We start from the raw sequence: 16498 nt of genomic DNA on the forward strand, positions 1-16498 counted from the left end.
AATTTAATTTTTAAATTAAAACCTTGATTTCAGGATTTAACAGCTTCTTTTTGCTTTCAATTCTTCATTTATGCTTAAGCCTGTTCAAGACACCGAGTTACTTTATCCACATTGGAATCCAGTTAACAGTAAAGAGACAAGCATGTGTATGGTTTGTTTTTTTTTTTTAAAACAAGTGAGGATAAAGGCATCATAAATCCTTCATTTTCTTTTTGATAGTTAAAAGGGTCATCATTTGAAAGAATGTCTTTCTGGGGAGAAGGAAGAAGTAGTACTGCAAAAATTACTGTGAAGCCTGTTTAAGAATTCAGGTCAAACTTCTAGGTCAAATCCAGAAAGATCTAGAAAGACAAGCTATGTGGTGTATCATCTTAACTTTCAGGTTTCTGGTGTCTCAGACAAATACAGAATCCTGTAAAGTCACATATACTCTATGTAAAATGCATGGTGGGAGTTATGGGTCTGCCTAGTTATGAGTGAGCTGGAGAGCTACATATCACAACTCAGTAAGCAACAGTAACTGAAAAGCAACCTATTTCTCCCTTTTCTCTCTGCTCGTTGAGCTTCCATCTATCTGGATTTAATTCTCTCCTAAACATAAGTGTTTATGATCACTCTTTAAATAGTTAAGAAGGACTACCTTCTATCTTCTATAACAAAGTCTGGAAGAAGTGACATTTCTGGCATTGCCTAACTGTTATTTTGTAATAGCCAGTCAAAAATGTGTAAAAGACGGTGGTGCAATACCCTGTCATTCTGAAGGGACTCACAAGCACTTCGCATCTCCTGCAGAAGAGTGCTCAGAGGAGCTGCGCAGAGGCAGCCCAGGGAGAAATCCTTGGCTTCCTTTCTGAAATGGTGCCACTCTTCCGAAAGGAACTCAGGACCAGAGAGGGGGGCAAAAGAAAGCAGACAATGAGAAGCAGTATACTCATTAAAAACAAGCAATCAAACAAAAAACACACTCTAACTTGCTACATATCATACTTCAGAGAATCAGATTGTAGTTAGGAGTTAAGCAAAATCTTTAGACACAGCCTCTACAAAGTTTGGTGCTGACATTAAAATACCAATTGTACAAATGATTGTGAAGATTGAAAAAGCCATCAAGCAGAGCCGATCCACTACAGAGGCTGCAAACTTCCATTCATTGCAAAGGGCTTCTTCTTCATCCTGGTCTCTGAATCGGTTTGCAATGTACCTGACCTCTTCCAAGATCTTAGCCAAATCTGGGTCGCCTTCAGAGGGGTGGCCACTGTGCAGCAGGTTTTCTTCGTCTGTTGGTGAGCAGGTCATCCTCCCACAGATCACCCCTGAATCAGTGGTAGGTGTGCAGTGAACCCCTTCCAGCCCCCTAAACCCAATGTATAGCATATTCCCATTACTGGATTGCTGTCCACTCACGGTGTTCATCTCCACACTTGATAGGCTACATCGACGCTGTTTATGTTGACAGGCAGGACGCACTTTATCTTCCCCTGGTCTTTTCATCCTCAGAAACCAAGCACACCAGTTGAGAAGGATGATTCTTGTCTGAAAGAAAATTTTTGAGAATAAGCATCTCTTCCCACAGCCACTGTCTTTGGGCGCTACTGGTATTTTTGCAGCCTGGGTGACTGTCTGGTCCATGGTCTCTGCTTACTCTGCACAGGAGTTCTAGAAAATGGTACCAGAGTTTTCCAACTGATTGATTTGCCAATCACTGAGGCTGCTTTCTTTATTCCAGCAGTGCTGTTGATTGCTTCAGGCTGACTATCGCTATTGGGAGTCCCCCCTTCTCTGGCGGGAGTCTCCATAGTGTTGATTTTTCCTTACACTTGGAACAGCAATATGGCAGCCTTTTCCACCTTTACTAGAAACCATGAATTAAAAAAAAAAAACCACTTACTGAAGAAGAGTTACTTTTTAATAGTCTTAATAGCGCTGCTTTAGATTATAGTCAATAAATTACAATTCTTTCACTCATATTGGTGCTCTAATATTAAATTCACATGATATTACTGTTTGGAGAGGGCTGCTAAAACAGATGCTAGAGTGAACTGGACTGGACCACCAAGCTTTACAATGTTTTGGCACTGTTCTCACGTTGCTTTCATGACAGTTGATTGCAGATTTTAGAAAACAGATCTGGATGTAGCATGGAGAGAAGATGGAAAAATTACTTTGATTTAAAAAAAAAACCAACAACTTTGCAAATTTAATCAGTGTGTGTCATTGCCTTAATCCAGTCTTACAGAAAGTGCAGGCAAGCCAGAGACTGTTCCAGTTCAGATGCAAGCTTCTGTAATTTATTTCAATCAGATTTTAAGAGTTCATTCCAGTGTTTCTTTTCCAGAGCACTAATGAAATATTATTGTCTGATATAATATGCAAATCTTACACTGTAATTAATATTAGATTTTGTCCATTTATTCTGCTGTGGATTGCCACTCAGAGTAGATACTATATCCAGGCAAACATCCCAACCAGAGACAGCTCTTGCCCTGTTACTCTATTTACACTATCAAGCTTCACCAAGAAGGATAATATTCCCTTAACTGAGGGCCTGATCCAAAATCCACCAGTATCCAACTAATGTTTAATTCAGCTTCTCAACACTAAAGCTCACTCCTCGACCTCAAGTAATCTGTTTTCTGAGGATGTTTGGCTCAGTACTAAACATTTGTCCCCTTTAGGTTATCAAACGTGTGTCTAAAGATATATACCTTTTATTCTCTTCATTGAAATTTATTTTTTATCTACCCCAGAATAGGCCAGGGAATATCTCATTATCTCTTGTCCGCAGGGCACTGCTGTATGCACATTCTTTTTGGCTAGTAAGGATAATAATAACTCGTTGTTCTAGAGAGAAAGAAAGAGAAAGGTCTTTCCGTCTTCAGTAATGCCTGATGCTGTCATGAGCTGGGTGAAGTCAGGAAGAGTGGACAGTTAGCTAATGATACTCATCAATATTTAGTAATCTAGTATCAGTGTAATGTTCTCTGTAAAACCAACCACTCATAGAAGTACATTATAAAGAAAGTCTTATGCGCTTAGAAAAAGACTTTAATTTTTCTTTGTACTTTACAGATGTTCTTGACCAGAGGTGTAAAGATGAGGATTTTCAGAGCAAGTTTCACTTCCACTTTAACAAGTGCTTTTTAGGCTATTGATGTTTCTGTATGCACAGCAGCTAAATGGTTGGACTTGATGATCTTAAAGGTCTTTTCCAACCTAAACGATTCTATGATTCTAAATACGTAGCAGCTGCATAGTTGCACCTTGAGGCTAGTGTATTTCATGCATTTATAGTCTCCATCAGCACCTTACTCTTTCCTTTTACCTGTTTCACTTCTGACATCTGCAGCTTATTTGAAAATCACCTTCATTTATATATTTAGGTTTTAGCAAAATCCTGAGGTGCTTCTAGCTGTTGTGAAGGAGATTCTGAATATAGGAGCAAGTTGAGCAGTGGTCATTCTCTCTCCTGCACGCACACACTCTCTAAGTAGCCAACCACACGAAAGATATCTGGACATCTCATTTCTGGTGAAACTACTTTTCAAAACAAAACGTTTAGGAAGGATTTATATTTTTTTAACAGTAAGAAGTAAACATGGGTCACTAGCTACTCTATCACAGCCATGATCTGGACATTATGCAATGGATAATGAATGAAAATCAAACCTTACCCATTTAGGCATTTTCCCCCCATCTGGATCATGATGATGGTATTGTAGAACAATAACAGTGACAACAACAGAAAGACCAACAATAATCATAGTGCTGGCAAAATACTGAGCTGCAAAATAAACAGATAATTACAGCAATATATTTTGGCTGATATTACTTTGTAGCTATTGTAAGGGGTGTTTATATACTTGCATACATAGTGTTAAGTTCTTTTTCCAGTGTAGTGATACGCTTGCTACTTTAGGTACTTGTGAAAGATTTCTCAAATGCAGAAAGAGCAGCCGTTATTTTGAGAGGATAGCCAGTCTTTAGCAATTGTCTTTGTGGAACTGAGCACCTGCCTTTTCTAAGCAACCTTGAAAAAAATTGTCCTCTAATTTTCTTTCACCAGTATTGTAGAGAATGGCTAGCACTTCTCTTGAAAAGTTTCTCTTTCTGTTTGAGCAATTCAATGGGAAGATTTAATCACGTTTAGCTCTGTATTCCTAATGTCTGGCCAGTTGTGTCAAAAATGCAACAACTTCTTCTATGGAAACCTAGACTCCCTTACACTTTCCCAAAATACACATAGGTTCTCTATTTTGTTCAGAGCAGAGAGCACGGAAGTTGTATAGGGGATCTCACCCATCAGAGCCTCTCATCAATTGGCAACATTTTTCTAATTCAATTGCAATGGGCCATTGTACAGGTGGTAATTTCCCTTACTGCTGGCCTTCATGCAAAGTCACTGCACCTCATTTGGCAAAAACCAGAAGTGAATAAAAGCTGTAGTTAGCTTACCGATTAAGGGCACAGAATCAGATGTTGCTGGCATAATTTCAGCCACAAGTAACATGAAGACAGTGAGAGACAATAAAACTGTTATACCTGAAAGATAAACATGAAGTATGAAATTAGATCAGTAGCTTGTAATTACAAGGCAGTAAGAAGCAGAAAATGAATCTGAAGGAGTTCTCTTTGCAAGATGCATTCCCACTGTACCCTCACACCAGCACATTAGTGCTACTCCTATCCTTTCTTGGACTGCCTCAAGTTCAGGGTAGCAATGCTGCCACACTAGTATCAATGCTTGCACAGATGTATATATTTTTAAATCCTTGTAGCTATTCAGCTTTTATCACCATTTGCTAATTAGCTGAGGTAAATCAAAATCATTCTTGCTGCTTGTTTGCTTTAGAAACATGGTGTGATTTTGCGTATTTGAGCATATGACACTTGATTAATTGGCGTGGAAGCTACAGGTGGTCTAATGCATAATATTCCTGAAAAACAGATTTGCTGTCTTGGACAAACTTTGATATCTTTTGATATTAGCTGTTGGGTTCTGCACGTGGCTATGCCCAAGCAGTCTTGACTGCTGATTTTTGGAGTTTGATTTCTGTTGCTCCCATCTCTCTGGAACAAGGCTGAGCTCTTTTCTCAGGACTAGTCTTAAACAATATGGAGTCATTGTCGGGTAGAAAAGGATTTAGGAACAAAGAATTCATTTTAAAATACGGGGAAGGACTTCTTGATTAAGGAGGCTACTACTCAATTAAACCATGTTCTGGAGAAATGTCAATTTTGTTCCTACCTTTTAACAGCTATGTTCACTTACTAGAAGCCAGTGCATTTGCAGTTTTGTATGGGGCAAAAGTTTCATTACATATTTAACCTCCATCTTAAGGATCAAGTACTTAAAGTAATCAGATTTGTTTCACAAACCAATACTTAAAATTTGCTATAAAAAGTAGAATAGTAGCAGTTAGAATCCATCTTTCTGAGAAGGCACCTTGGGCTCTTAATACAAAAGGAAATATTAAGAAGAATTCAATGTTATTCAAATGCATATTTGTAAACTTAAGCTTTACTCAGTAAATGTAGGATTTTTCTTCAGCAAATAAACATCAAAAAATGAAACCCTGCTTCTTAAGGAAGAGGTAGTCAGGAATTGTCATGCTTCTGCTTGGTTGGCTGGAATTTCTTCATTTCACAACTTCAGTGTACCCTAAGCTGCGAGCAAGGGTTAAACATCACACAGCTTCAGCATCAAACAGTAAAAATAGCTCATGAGCCAGAATAGGACACAAGCTATTCCTTCTTGCCTACTAAGACTGTTTAAAAAACTTTAGAAAGGACAACTTCTTTTGGTTTGGTCATATTTACAATATCCTATTAAGGATTTACCTAGTGAGATCTTTTCTCCCGAGTCTGCTGGAAGCAGAAAAACTAACAAAGCAAGTGCCGATATCAGTACACAAGGAATAAGAAGATTGAGTCCATAATAGAGTGTCCTACGTCTCATAGTTACTGTGAATGTTACATCTGGGTAGGGTTCTTTACAACATTCATAAAAACTCTCAGTTCTCTTCCCAGGAACTCCTGTGTAGGAGGGAGAAGGAAGAAAACCAGAAATTAATGTGAATAAACTGTATATTATGTAGTGATTATTTTAAAAAAGGATAAACGTAGCTTTCTAAGTTTTACTATAGGTAAAACTACTTCTTTAAGCTTAATTCCCAATTAAGCACCTTTTGTCAGATAATAAAGGAAAACCAGATAAAAGATACTTATTGAATTCAAGGAGCAATTTTGTCACCTACTTTTTAATGTTGATTTTCATCTCACATCTGTTCTCAGAGTTTCAAATGCCACTAGCTACATCATTTATTAATTTAATTTCTGTCTTCATTTCCCAATCATTATTACATCCATTTCAGCAGTGGAGACAAGGCTGCAAGTTCACAGTGTAAATAAGAAATCAAGAGCTTACCTACTAAATCCCACTCTCCATTTGAAATATAGCCAGATATATCTGCTTCTTGCATTTGTAAGTCCAAGGACCAGCCTCCATAAGTCCAGGATCCAAACTTCAGATTACACTTCTGAACGTCAAATGGAAACCAGCGCACATCTATGTAGCATGAGCTTTTAAATATGCCTAGATTGGATTTTAAACAAGAACACTTAATTTAAGTGCTTGTTCCACATAATTTCGTGTACATTTTGTAAACAGACCTTGTTCTACATTGTGCCTTCTATTTTTCACTTGTAAAGCATATTTAATCTCAGTTGCGTCTTGACATGTAAATAGCAAAAGTCAGTCATAGAAAAGGGAAAGAACTGCACCATTAACGTACTGATGTTATAAACTATTTTTTGAACTACATTTCCATTTTGGCACGTAGTGGGTGAATGTTTAGAGAAGAGCTCAGATTTCTAGATACTGTATTTCAGAAAGAAATGAAGCAGAATATGCAATCTGTTTCTCCTATTTCTTTTACTGAATAAAATAAGAAAACCTGAAAGATTATTTGCTGTCTTATTAGATTTACATTTATTTGATTTATTCAGGAAAGCTAGCTTCTTTTTCTTCCACTTGTTGAGTCAGGCCCTCTCATTTAGCAGCTTTCAGGATTGAATTGAAAACCCCCCACCAAATGGAACATCTTAAATCAAAAGAACAACAGGCAAACCCCTGAAATCCTCTAGGGATCTTAGATGGAAAAACTGATTTGTCTGGAAAGCACTTGGCTCTATTGGTGTAGTTTCTAAAATTCAGATTCTAGGAAGAGTTAATTCTAAGAATTATGTGAATCAAGTTTGGGAACAGAAACAGTACTCCACTTCTATACATCCAGAGAGTCAGTGATATATTTCTGATATCAAATAAATATCAAACACAGGCTACTTTCCTTTCAGACTAAAAATTGTTTTGAGGAAGCATCCAGTAAATCATTTAAAATAGAAGATACATCCAAGATGTTACTAAGCATCTTATAGATTAATAGCAGAAACAGCTAAATTAATGAAATAAATTTTTACTAAGAGGCATTACCATGCCTTTAATAAACAATATTTTTTTGTATTAAGGGCTTTTATTTTTTATCTTCTATTATACTTCCACACTTCTGAAATAGTGCATTATGACAGAAGAATTTACGTAATTGCAATAATAAATGTATCTTGTATGGTGCTTTTCATACAAAAGTGTTAACCATGTAATTCGTGATGCATCTAAAATCTTAAATCTATCAGATGATGCCAGCTAGATAAATAAAGTATCAGAGAATTGATGTCAAATTTGAAACCACACCATACATAAGTAGTCTGAGTTACCAAAATTCATGACATGAAAACAGCCTACCTGGTGGCAGATATTGGCAATGTCCTGAAGAATTGACTAAAACATTAGTGTGAAATGTAGCATCAAATCTTTCATCAGCACTAGAATAGGGAAGAAACAAAATGGGTTATATGCTCTTTGACTGGCTGAAGAATATCTGAGATGAATCCGTTCTTCATAAAAGGATTATTTCTCCCCAAAAACTTGACAGCTTTTCTCCTGTCACCAGTTTTATGTGGCCTCAGAGTAACTGGCCTGATACTACTGGATTTGGTTAACAACTGTAAGTGAAGGTGAGCCACCTCATTCTCACTGCCCACCTATCCCAGTACATTCATTACAGTGCCTTGGCTCTGTGGATTTCCATTTGAAAAGTAAGCACTTTAAAAAAACTTCTCAAGCAACTGTACAGGGAAATCTTGCTATCTACATTAACAGCAGCTAATGAATACTGAGGAGATGGATACTCCTACCCCTTTGCATGGATGAACGTTATTACTACATGTCATACATAAGACTGTTTAATGTGGCTCCAGCCTTCATTATCTACTTCAGAACCCACAAACTGGGCTCAGCAAAAAAAAGAAACCCTATAAGAGGTGTCAGTGTAGTGGTGCTGGCCAGGACTGCCCTGGTGTGCCGTTCTTATAAGTCTCTAGAAAAGAATCATGATGTTACTTGGAGAATGCTTCAAATTACGAATTGGCAGCTACCGCCAAGGAATATCTCAACTACATCTGACACTATGACCCAGGAATTTACTAGGCATTAAAATTTTAAGAAGCTCTAGATGAGAAACAACCTATTTTCAGCTATTTCGATGACGAAATAAAGACTCTGTCCTATGAAAAGTTTAGTAAGTTTGCTGACTTAAATCACTCTCTGAAAGATGTTTAGATTACTTAGCATTGCAATGGATATATACTCATATAATATTGTGCCCTATTTCACAGTTCCCATTTACTACTGCAGGTTTTTGTGGTAAGGTATTACAGATTCTGATCTATAGATCCTTTAAAGTTCAGGACCCTAGGTATTCAAGAAATTGTCATAATTATTGAATTTGGTGCCTAGATTAAATTGCACAGAATGTACTGGGAAGGTACTAGCAGTGAATGATCTTTGCATCTCAAAATTATTTCAGGAACTGCTGTGTTGAGTTCACATCTGATGGCTGTTGGCCCTGATGATAGATATAGGCTCCTTTCTCGGGCTTTCATTTATGCAGGGGATAAGCAAAATGAGACATGCTACTGTACTTTGTTGTATTGTTTGTAGTTTCCAAACAGTCACCTTGCGGGGACGGGCTGGCACACAAGGCAAATACAGTGCCAGCCGCTCTGGGGCAGGGCAAAGGAGGTCGCACCAGCCTCAAGGTCTGGCTTCTTGCTGCAGTCTGTGCTTTTGTTGATCTGAAAATGTGTCTTGTCTCTAGGATGATTTGAATATGACAAGTCTCTGATGTCTCTTTGCCTATTAGTTGTTTAGTATCTCATAATTTTCTAATCACCTTCTAAAACATCATCAGAAAAATACAGTAAGAATCTGAGATGGGGAGAAAGTGAAATATTCATAATTCTAGGAGAAAATAAAGTATAATAAATTGTTTTTTTTTTTTCCAGCAGGAAAACGTGTATTGAAATATTCTTTTTAAAAAAGAGGACTTTAATATTTGATGTATTCTGATGCAAATTTTGTATCTCAGAAGCTAAAATAAAGCAATCATTGTTTTAGTTATTGTTACTTTGCATTTTATTTTCCTCTTATGTATTTGAAGAAATTACATTTTTAAAATATCTGGACTGGTCTGTGAAATATGCAAACAAGAAAAAACTAAATCCAAATAATTACTTGCCCATCTGGAGTTGCACTTTTTCCTGTGGTGAGCAGAAGGCTCACAGTGTTGAAAATCTTTGCAACTATTTGAACTATAAAGACAAGCAGAAAAGTCTAAATATTGTGTACATAGCATAAATGGATTCTAGCATTTTGAGGGGAAAAGTCAATTCAATTCTAAGGCAGTTGAACTAATGTAAGCTGCTTTCCTTCAGCTTCACAGCTCATGGCTGGATTCTCTTGAGTTCATGTGGCAGCTTCTCTTCCAGTTGGAGCACTAATTGTTCTCCCTCCTCATCTTGGCTGCCTGTTTTCACGACATTTGTAAGAAACTGGTACTGCTAAGATCTCTACTGATTGCACTGCTAAATTTGGCAGAAATGGATTCAGAGGATATTGGGGAAAGGGGCAGCAGGAAAGATCATACGCAAACACATATATTCACACAGGTGTACGCACACACACGTGCATAAGTCTTGCTTCCTTAGAAAACCAGACTTAAAGTCCTGCAACAGGTTTCTGTATTAGACGTAGACAAGTAATTGCTTTGACTTGAAATTAATAAGGGCTACATGATGAAACTCAATCAAGTAGTCAAATTTAGGATGTAAAAATATCCATGCCACGCAAATTACTTGTAAAGTGGAAATTAATGACTAGAAATAAAATTCTTAGCCTCCTAGGCTAGATTCTGTTCTCTTCCCCTTGAGCGGAGGGCAGTTAAGCACCAGAGCGTTGCTTCTAAGACCTTGCTGCTGTATCTGGTAATTGGCAAAAATAAAATTTTCAAAAGGACACAAGTGATCAAGGAACCTAGGTTCCAGTGCCATGTGACTTTGCCTTTCATAAGACACATTCTTAAAAGAAAATCAAGAGGTACTCAGACTCAAATATGAAATTCTTTTTTCTGAAAAAGGAGCATATGTGTTTTTCTACACTGTGCTTCTAATTGTTTTTTGAAATGCAGTGTTTCAATTGGGAATGCACCAAGTAGCTAAGCCTTTGCTTGATGAGACTTTGCACTGAAATGTAATGATAGAAAACCATTTCTGCTACATTTCTTCTTCAGGGTATAACCATTTGAAAGCAGATATTGACTGCAGTACATTGAGATGACAAAGCTGTACCTAGCAGATATAATCCCACTGGACCTATCTGGAGAATCTCAGGTTTATAAAACTGGAAGAATGAAACTGTTAAAATGAGACATAACTACCAGAATTTTTGTTATTCCATGAAGTACTGAACACTATGTGGCCATTTGGAAAATAATACCACCAGAATACCACCAAAATAATACCACCACTTTTAATAAGTCTAGTAAAACTAACAAACTGGAAGAGAGCCATACATGACACTAACACAGTCAATCCTGCAATTTGTACATAGGCCAAGATTTTCTTCCCTCAGAAAAACTACAGATGAACTGGCCCTGCTCTCTTCACAATAGACTGATTGTAAAATTTAATACAGCTGCCACAAGTTTCTCTGCAGTAGGCTGCAGCAAAATGCGTAAGGACTCAAGGCATAGTGAAACATGCATTCATTAAAATGAAAAATTAATTTCTAGTTTATTAATTTCTTTGTAACTGCAGATGCATGTCCCTAGTGAAGTGTATAGAAATTGAAAGCATCTATGTCAAAATACCATGTCACTCTCACTATAAGAGAACATCATAACATTCCCAATGCAATTTCATACAAGAATAAGAATTTGTTTTAAATAGCTCTGCTCTCTGACTAAACTCTGAATAAGATTTTTGGATTAAATATGTGGTCGAAATAGAAACACTGTAGAATAATTACTTCATGACCATGCCATAGTTAACAATCCTAAGATTCAAAAACTTACGTTAACAGAAAACTAGTGTTTTCAGTTTTTCAGGTTAGTAAGTTACCCTTCTCATTCTATAATATACTTCAGCTAGAGTTAGCATGTATGTATTAATATTACTAGTTTCTAAAAAAATTACCCTTTCATTTTGGATATACTTACTTAAATACTGAAGCATTAATCCTCAGACACACTGAAAGTCTCTCTGAGGTATGTGATATATGTGAGGAAGAATAGTGTCATAATTAATTTTTTTTGAAACCTCTAAACTGCTGTTGTAGAGTACCAATTTTACGGCATACTCAGTGTGTTATTCAGCAGAAGAACAGAAATGAATGCGTGATTTGTCAGATTCTCCCAAGAATGCTGTCATTTACGGAATCGAGGTAGCTGGCAACAAATGCTCAAGAGAACAAATTTGCACTGAAAAATTCATTAAGCAAGATTAATGTTGCAAAAATACCTGTCCAGGTTGCATGCTGCTCCATTTTGTGTACAGTGCATTTGAAAGGTTTTTTAGGCTGGTGTATGGACAACTGAAGCACTGATTGCCACACAACAAGAAGTAATCTTGACAGGCAGTTACTGTAAGTATGGTGAACTCTAGTGGAGATCACCTCAAATCATTTAGTATTAATTGCACCTTTGAGAGAAGCACTGCAGCATGCTGTAAGCAAAGCAGTAATGTAGGCCCTAGAGAGAAGTACTAAGTGGCTGACAAATGCTGTCACTGGGTGCTGTTATCGCGTTATTACAATTCAACAACACCTGTGACAGTGACATTGATCATAAAGGTGATCATCAAATGGGAAAAGGGAGTATAACTGCAGCTGACGTGTTGGGTACAGCTATTCTCTAGGTCTTGTTGCAACAAAAAGCAGCTCCTGAAGTGGGGAGGGGGAATCAGGTTTATAAACTCAGCAGGGTTGTCTATGCTAGTAGACATATGGCAGAAAAATAGAGGAAAAAAGCCATCAGGAAGACAAAAGGTTCATGTCATCTGCATAGGCAAAAAAATAACAATGTACCCTGGCTACCACAAAAGAGCCAGTGCAACATGTACAAAGCAGATGTAAGGTCTTTCCAGTACCTGGGGAACCGCTCACAGGCCCACAACAACTGCAGAAAAAGGCAAGTTGTTAAAGAGCAGACAGCTCTCAGTGCTTTATCTTTTTAAACTAAATAAATTCCACAATGGGATCTACCATATAATGGTGCAGCCAAAGAATCTCTCAATGTCAGCCAAAGGTTCTGCAGTGGATTGATGGCAATCTGTCTGTCCCTGAAATAAGCCCAACTCAGAACAGATAGTTTGAAGAGGAGAGCAGAAAATACTCTAGCTATTTTTGTAGCAGGAAGAAAGAGTGACACCAAAACTAGACATGGGAAAATGCAAGCATACTTACTGCCATTTACCTATCCTGCCTCTAGTGAAACCCAAACTAAAACTAGACAAGCAGTCAAAAGTCAGATTTGAATTCACTGGTAAACATTTAGACCAAACAAATAATTTAAGAGGAAATTATCACTACCTGGTGCCATTAAACACAGCCAGAAACGTTTAGTTTTCTAATCATCTCACAAAACCTAACTAGAATTGGTGGTAGGGGGGATGTCATTGTTTACAAAGTATTTGCAAATATGAGCTTCTGTTGTGTAAACAGAAGAGTGGTAATTTTCCAGTATTGCAAAAACCTAGAAAGTTTTGGAAAAGCATTTCAAAACCTAGGCATTTTGATGAGATGATTATGTCATTTGCCTTGCCTTATCTTTGCAACTGGACAGGGTGCTAGATAATCTCATCTAGGCCCCCTTTCCCACAAAAGGTTGGACCAGTTGATCTTTCGAGGTCCCTTCCAACCTGGGTTATTCTGTGATTCTAGAATCCTATGATCTTCTCTCCTTCCCCATACGAAAAAAGTGTGTCTACCTGTTATAGAGAAGAATATCTGGCTTCCAAATCAGTCCATCAGGAAAACGGACATTCTTCACTCCGGGATATTCAGACACGTTCCACTGTAGATAATGATCTGTCCAGTACTAAGACATACACAGAAAGTAAGTTAGGTAATCTTATCCACTGGTTTACTGTAGTTCTCAAGGGACTGGATAGCCTGAAACAAAAGGTGTTCTCTTGTTAAAGAGATGCTATTTAGCTTCAGGCAGTGAAATGTTTGGAAAGGGTGAATTAGGCCACCTAGAGCTCAATGGAAGGCATAAAAATCTCATTTTCAGTTCACACTGCAGTGCACATAACAGCCTATAAAAGAAGATTTGGGGTGCTTGTATTTTATTGTTCATGCTGTCTCAGGTGCCAATTTGGGATAGAACAGATCTTCTTTTACAATTCATACATTAACTTCAATTATGTTTATCTTCACAGGCAACTTTGTTTTCTGTTGTTGGAAATTCTCAGGTTGTAATAACTTGATTATAGACATGAGGTAGAGCAGCCAACAGTCACTGCTGACAGGGAAAACAACTGAAATGGCAGAATGGTTAATACTAGCATAGAAGGTCTTAGCAGCTGCTGTGGCCTGAAGTTAGGCAACCTCGGGGGCAGACGCTCAGCGCCGCTGCACTGTCCCACAAGCTTCCTTCCTGGCTGGCACTTACTGCACTGAAGGCATCCGCCCCGGGGGCTATCCATGCTCCTTTCAACCCATCCTTGGTGGCCAGTATAGGCAGGGAGTCCGTCGCAGTCAAACCAACAGGGGTTTGATCTGCGTTCAGCGTTGCTAAATCCCAGATACTGTCATTGAAACGTATGGTCGTGCAGAGTTATAAACAAAAGCACTGCCCCAAACTGCAGGCAGCTGAGTAGCATGGCAGCCCTAGCAAGCTGGTTACCTCCCGGTCTCCTGAGAAACACTAGCATGAGCTACTGTATTTTCCTGAAATTAGGATTGCACTTCACCCCTTACTAAGCAGATGACTTGTCGGAATACAAGGGTGGTTACTGTTGTGCGCAAAAGGTATAAAAAAGAAATGAAGTTCGTTTTGTTTCACAAAATTTATTTTTTCTTATAATTTCTGTGCTTCATTATATTGTGCCTCTCTCTATCCCCATATTATGTTATTTACGTTAATTTCACATAGCTGTAGGCATCACATAACTTAGAGTGAAAACTTCCCCAGATTTACAGTGCTGTTGCAATGCCAAATGTTAGTCTTTTAAATGTAAACTTTGAAATGGGTGAGTAAATGTACAATCCTTATCCCTTCAACAATCTAGTGGCCCTTGTCAAAATCTCTGACAGACATTAAGGTCAGAAAAAATTTCCAATGGGTATTGTGGAGGTAGTATTATTGATCATTCTCATGGGGTATTCACATCAAATTGTTCTGTATAATTCCTTGCATTACTGTCACAGGCAAGTTGCAGTTTGATACACCAAACAAGTCCCCAGTTAGCCTCACGCTGCAGGTACTCAAATTCATTCTTGGACCTCTAGGACAGTAAGTGACTGTTTGCTGAATGCAACACATCTCAGCATTCATCACACATCTTTTGTAAAGCTTTTACTATACAATTTCTTGGCCTGTGCTTCCGTATTTCTCTCATTCATTTTTTACTATTAATTTGTAGTGCCTTGTCACCTGGACAAATTATCCGAGTTGTGCATTGCTTTTTCCTTTTGCTTTACAGATAATAGTTTTTGACGGAAATCTTAAATCAGAATATCTGATTGGCTCTGTTCATAGTTTTTTCTTTTCACTGCCTGCTCCATTCACGGTTCTGTAATTAAACTATGTGTATTGCTCACACTCATTATATATACACAGCTTCTATAAGCTGATCAACTGCTTCTCTTCTTTTCAGAAATTTTACATCCATTTTTACAGTAAATTGTATTACGTGAACCTCCTGATAGACAAACGTCACAGTATTTTTTACCACTTCATCTTTTTGGAATGTAGAAACACTGAGATCCTCATGATACCTCTATTTTTTACGAAGTCCAGCAATGTAAACAAATGGGATGTGTAGTTTTGAGGCATTTAAACCTGTGGGGTCTTGTTGGCTTTAGGCGACTCATTTTCAGGAGCTGACAGAACAGGTCACTTTCTGCGTGGGGTTGCAGGGCTGGGGTTGGCAGGCTGCGGGCAGCTGCTGCAGAGCTCACTGCCTGCCGGCTTGTCGTGTGCAGCAGGCTCTCCTGTTCATCTCCATCTGAATTGCATTACAACAATTTATATCAATATATCCAATAATTTCTCATTCTAACTTCCTTTGGGAGTTATCATGGCCGATACGATGTAGCATAGGGTGATACCGAATGACGTAAAGACAGTCAAAGGATGATAGAAAACTTAATATTAAAGTCCATATTAGAGATAATGTTAAGCAGATTGTACGGTTGCTCTGTTTAGCTATGTGTACAAAGTGCTTACCCATCCAGCTGGACATGAGCTGCCTCATTTTGTTTTAACTTTAGAGCTACAATCTCCACTGTAGCTGAAGTACATTTAATGCGGATTAAAATAGCAAACGGCTTAGGGTACTTGGGTTAGTATTAATCTGTGTGCGTAGGCAAGGCTCCTGCTGTAACTTAGATCAAGTTTAAGATTTTGATACTGAGCAGTATTGCCATGGAGATAGTGGTCAGGATCAAAGAGTCTGCACATATAAATACTAGATTTATATTCCCCTTTCTTCCAGGTTAGTTTTTGTATTTAAGTATTTCAGTGATGATTAGATAAAATATATTTAAGCTACATCTCTGATTATACACACACATACATCAAGAAAGCAAGTGGAGAGGGAAATTCAGGGAAAAACTTCCTTCAGACCATTTAGCATAATAAAATGACGTATGTTCGCCTTAAGCATGCTTTGAATCTGTCTAGTATACCATTAATAGACAGTTAATAGGCAAACACGTTTCTTTTTTTTAATGTGTACATAGGCCATGAAGAGTGGCTACATTTTTTGTAGCAAGTGATCTGCTCATTGCAGTCTTAACATGTTCCACATATAGTATGTGCTAAGGTGAATAAATCAAAAGAAATACAGAATATATAAAAGAATCAGGAATTTCTGTAGGGAA

At 37.8% G+C, this 16498-nt stretch overlaps 1 protein-coding gene across 1 annotated transcript in view; it reads right to left on the reverse strand.

The window, feature by feature from the left end:
- Positions 1-632: 632 nt before the first annotated feature.
- CHRNA7 (cholinergic receptor, nicotinic, alpha 7 (neuronal)) overlaps positions 633-16498 on the reverse strand; it is a 39791-nt gene continuing 23925 nt past the window's right edge. Inside the window, exons 3-9 of the mRNA XM_009580023.1 lie at positions 13378-13487; positions 7799-7878; positions 6425-6592; positions 5839-6033; positions 4453-4539; positions 3672-3781; positions 633-1533 (exon numbers count right to left, since the gene is read on the reverse strand). Of these exons, the coding sequence (XP_009578318.1) occupies positions 1015-1533; positions 3672-3781; positions 4453-4539; positions 5839-6033; positions 6425-6592; positions 7799-7878; positions 13378-13487 (1269 nt within the window). The 3' untranslated portion in view covers positions 633-1014. The remainder of the gene's footprint in view (positions 1534-3671; positions 3782-4452; positions 4540-5838; positions 6034-6424; positions 6593-7798; positions 7879-13377; positions 13488-16498) is intronic.

Source organism: Fulmarus glacialis, unplaced genomic scaffold (genome assembly GCF_000690835.1).
Source record: "Fulmarus glacialis isolate BGI_N327 unplaced genomic scaffold, ASM69083v1 scaffold46766, whole genome shotgun sequence".
In the NCBI taxonomy this organism is placed as follows: Eukaryota; Metazoa; Chordata; class Aves; order Procellariiformes; family Procellariidae; genus Fulmarus; species Fulmarus glacialis.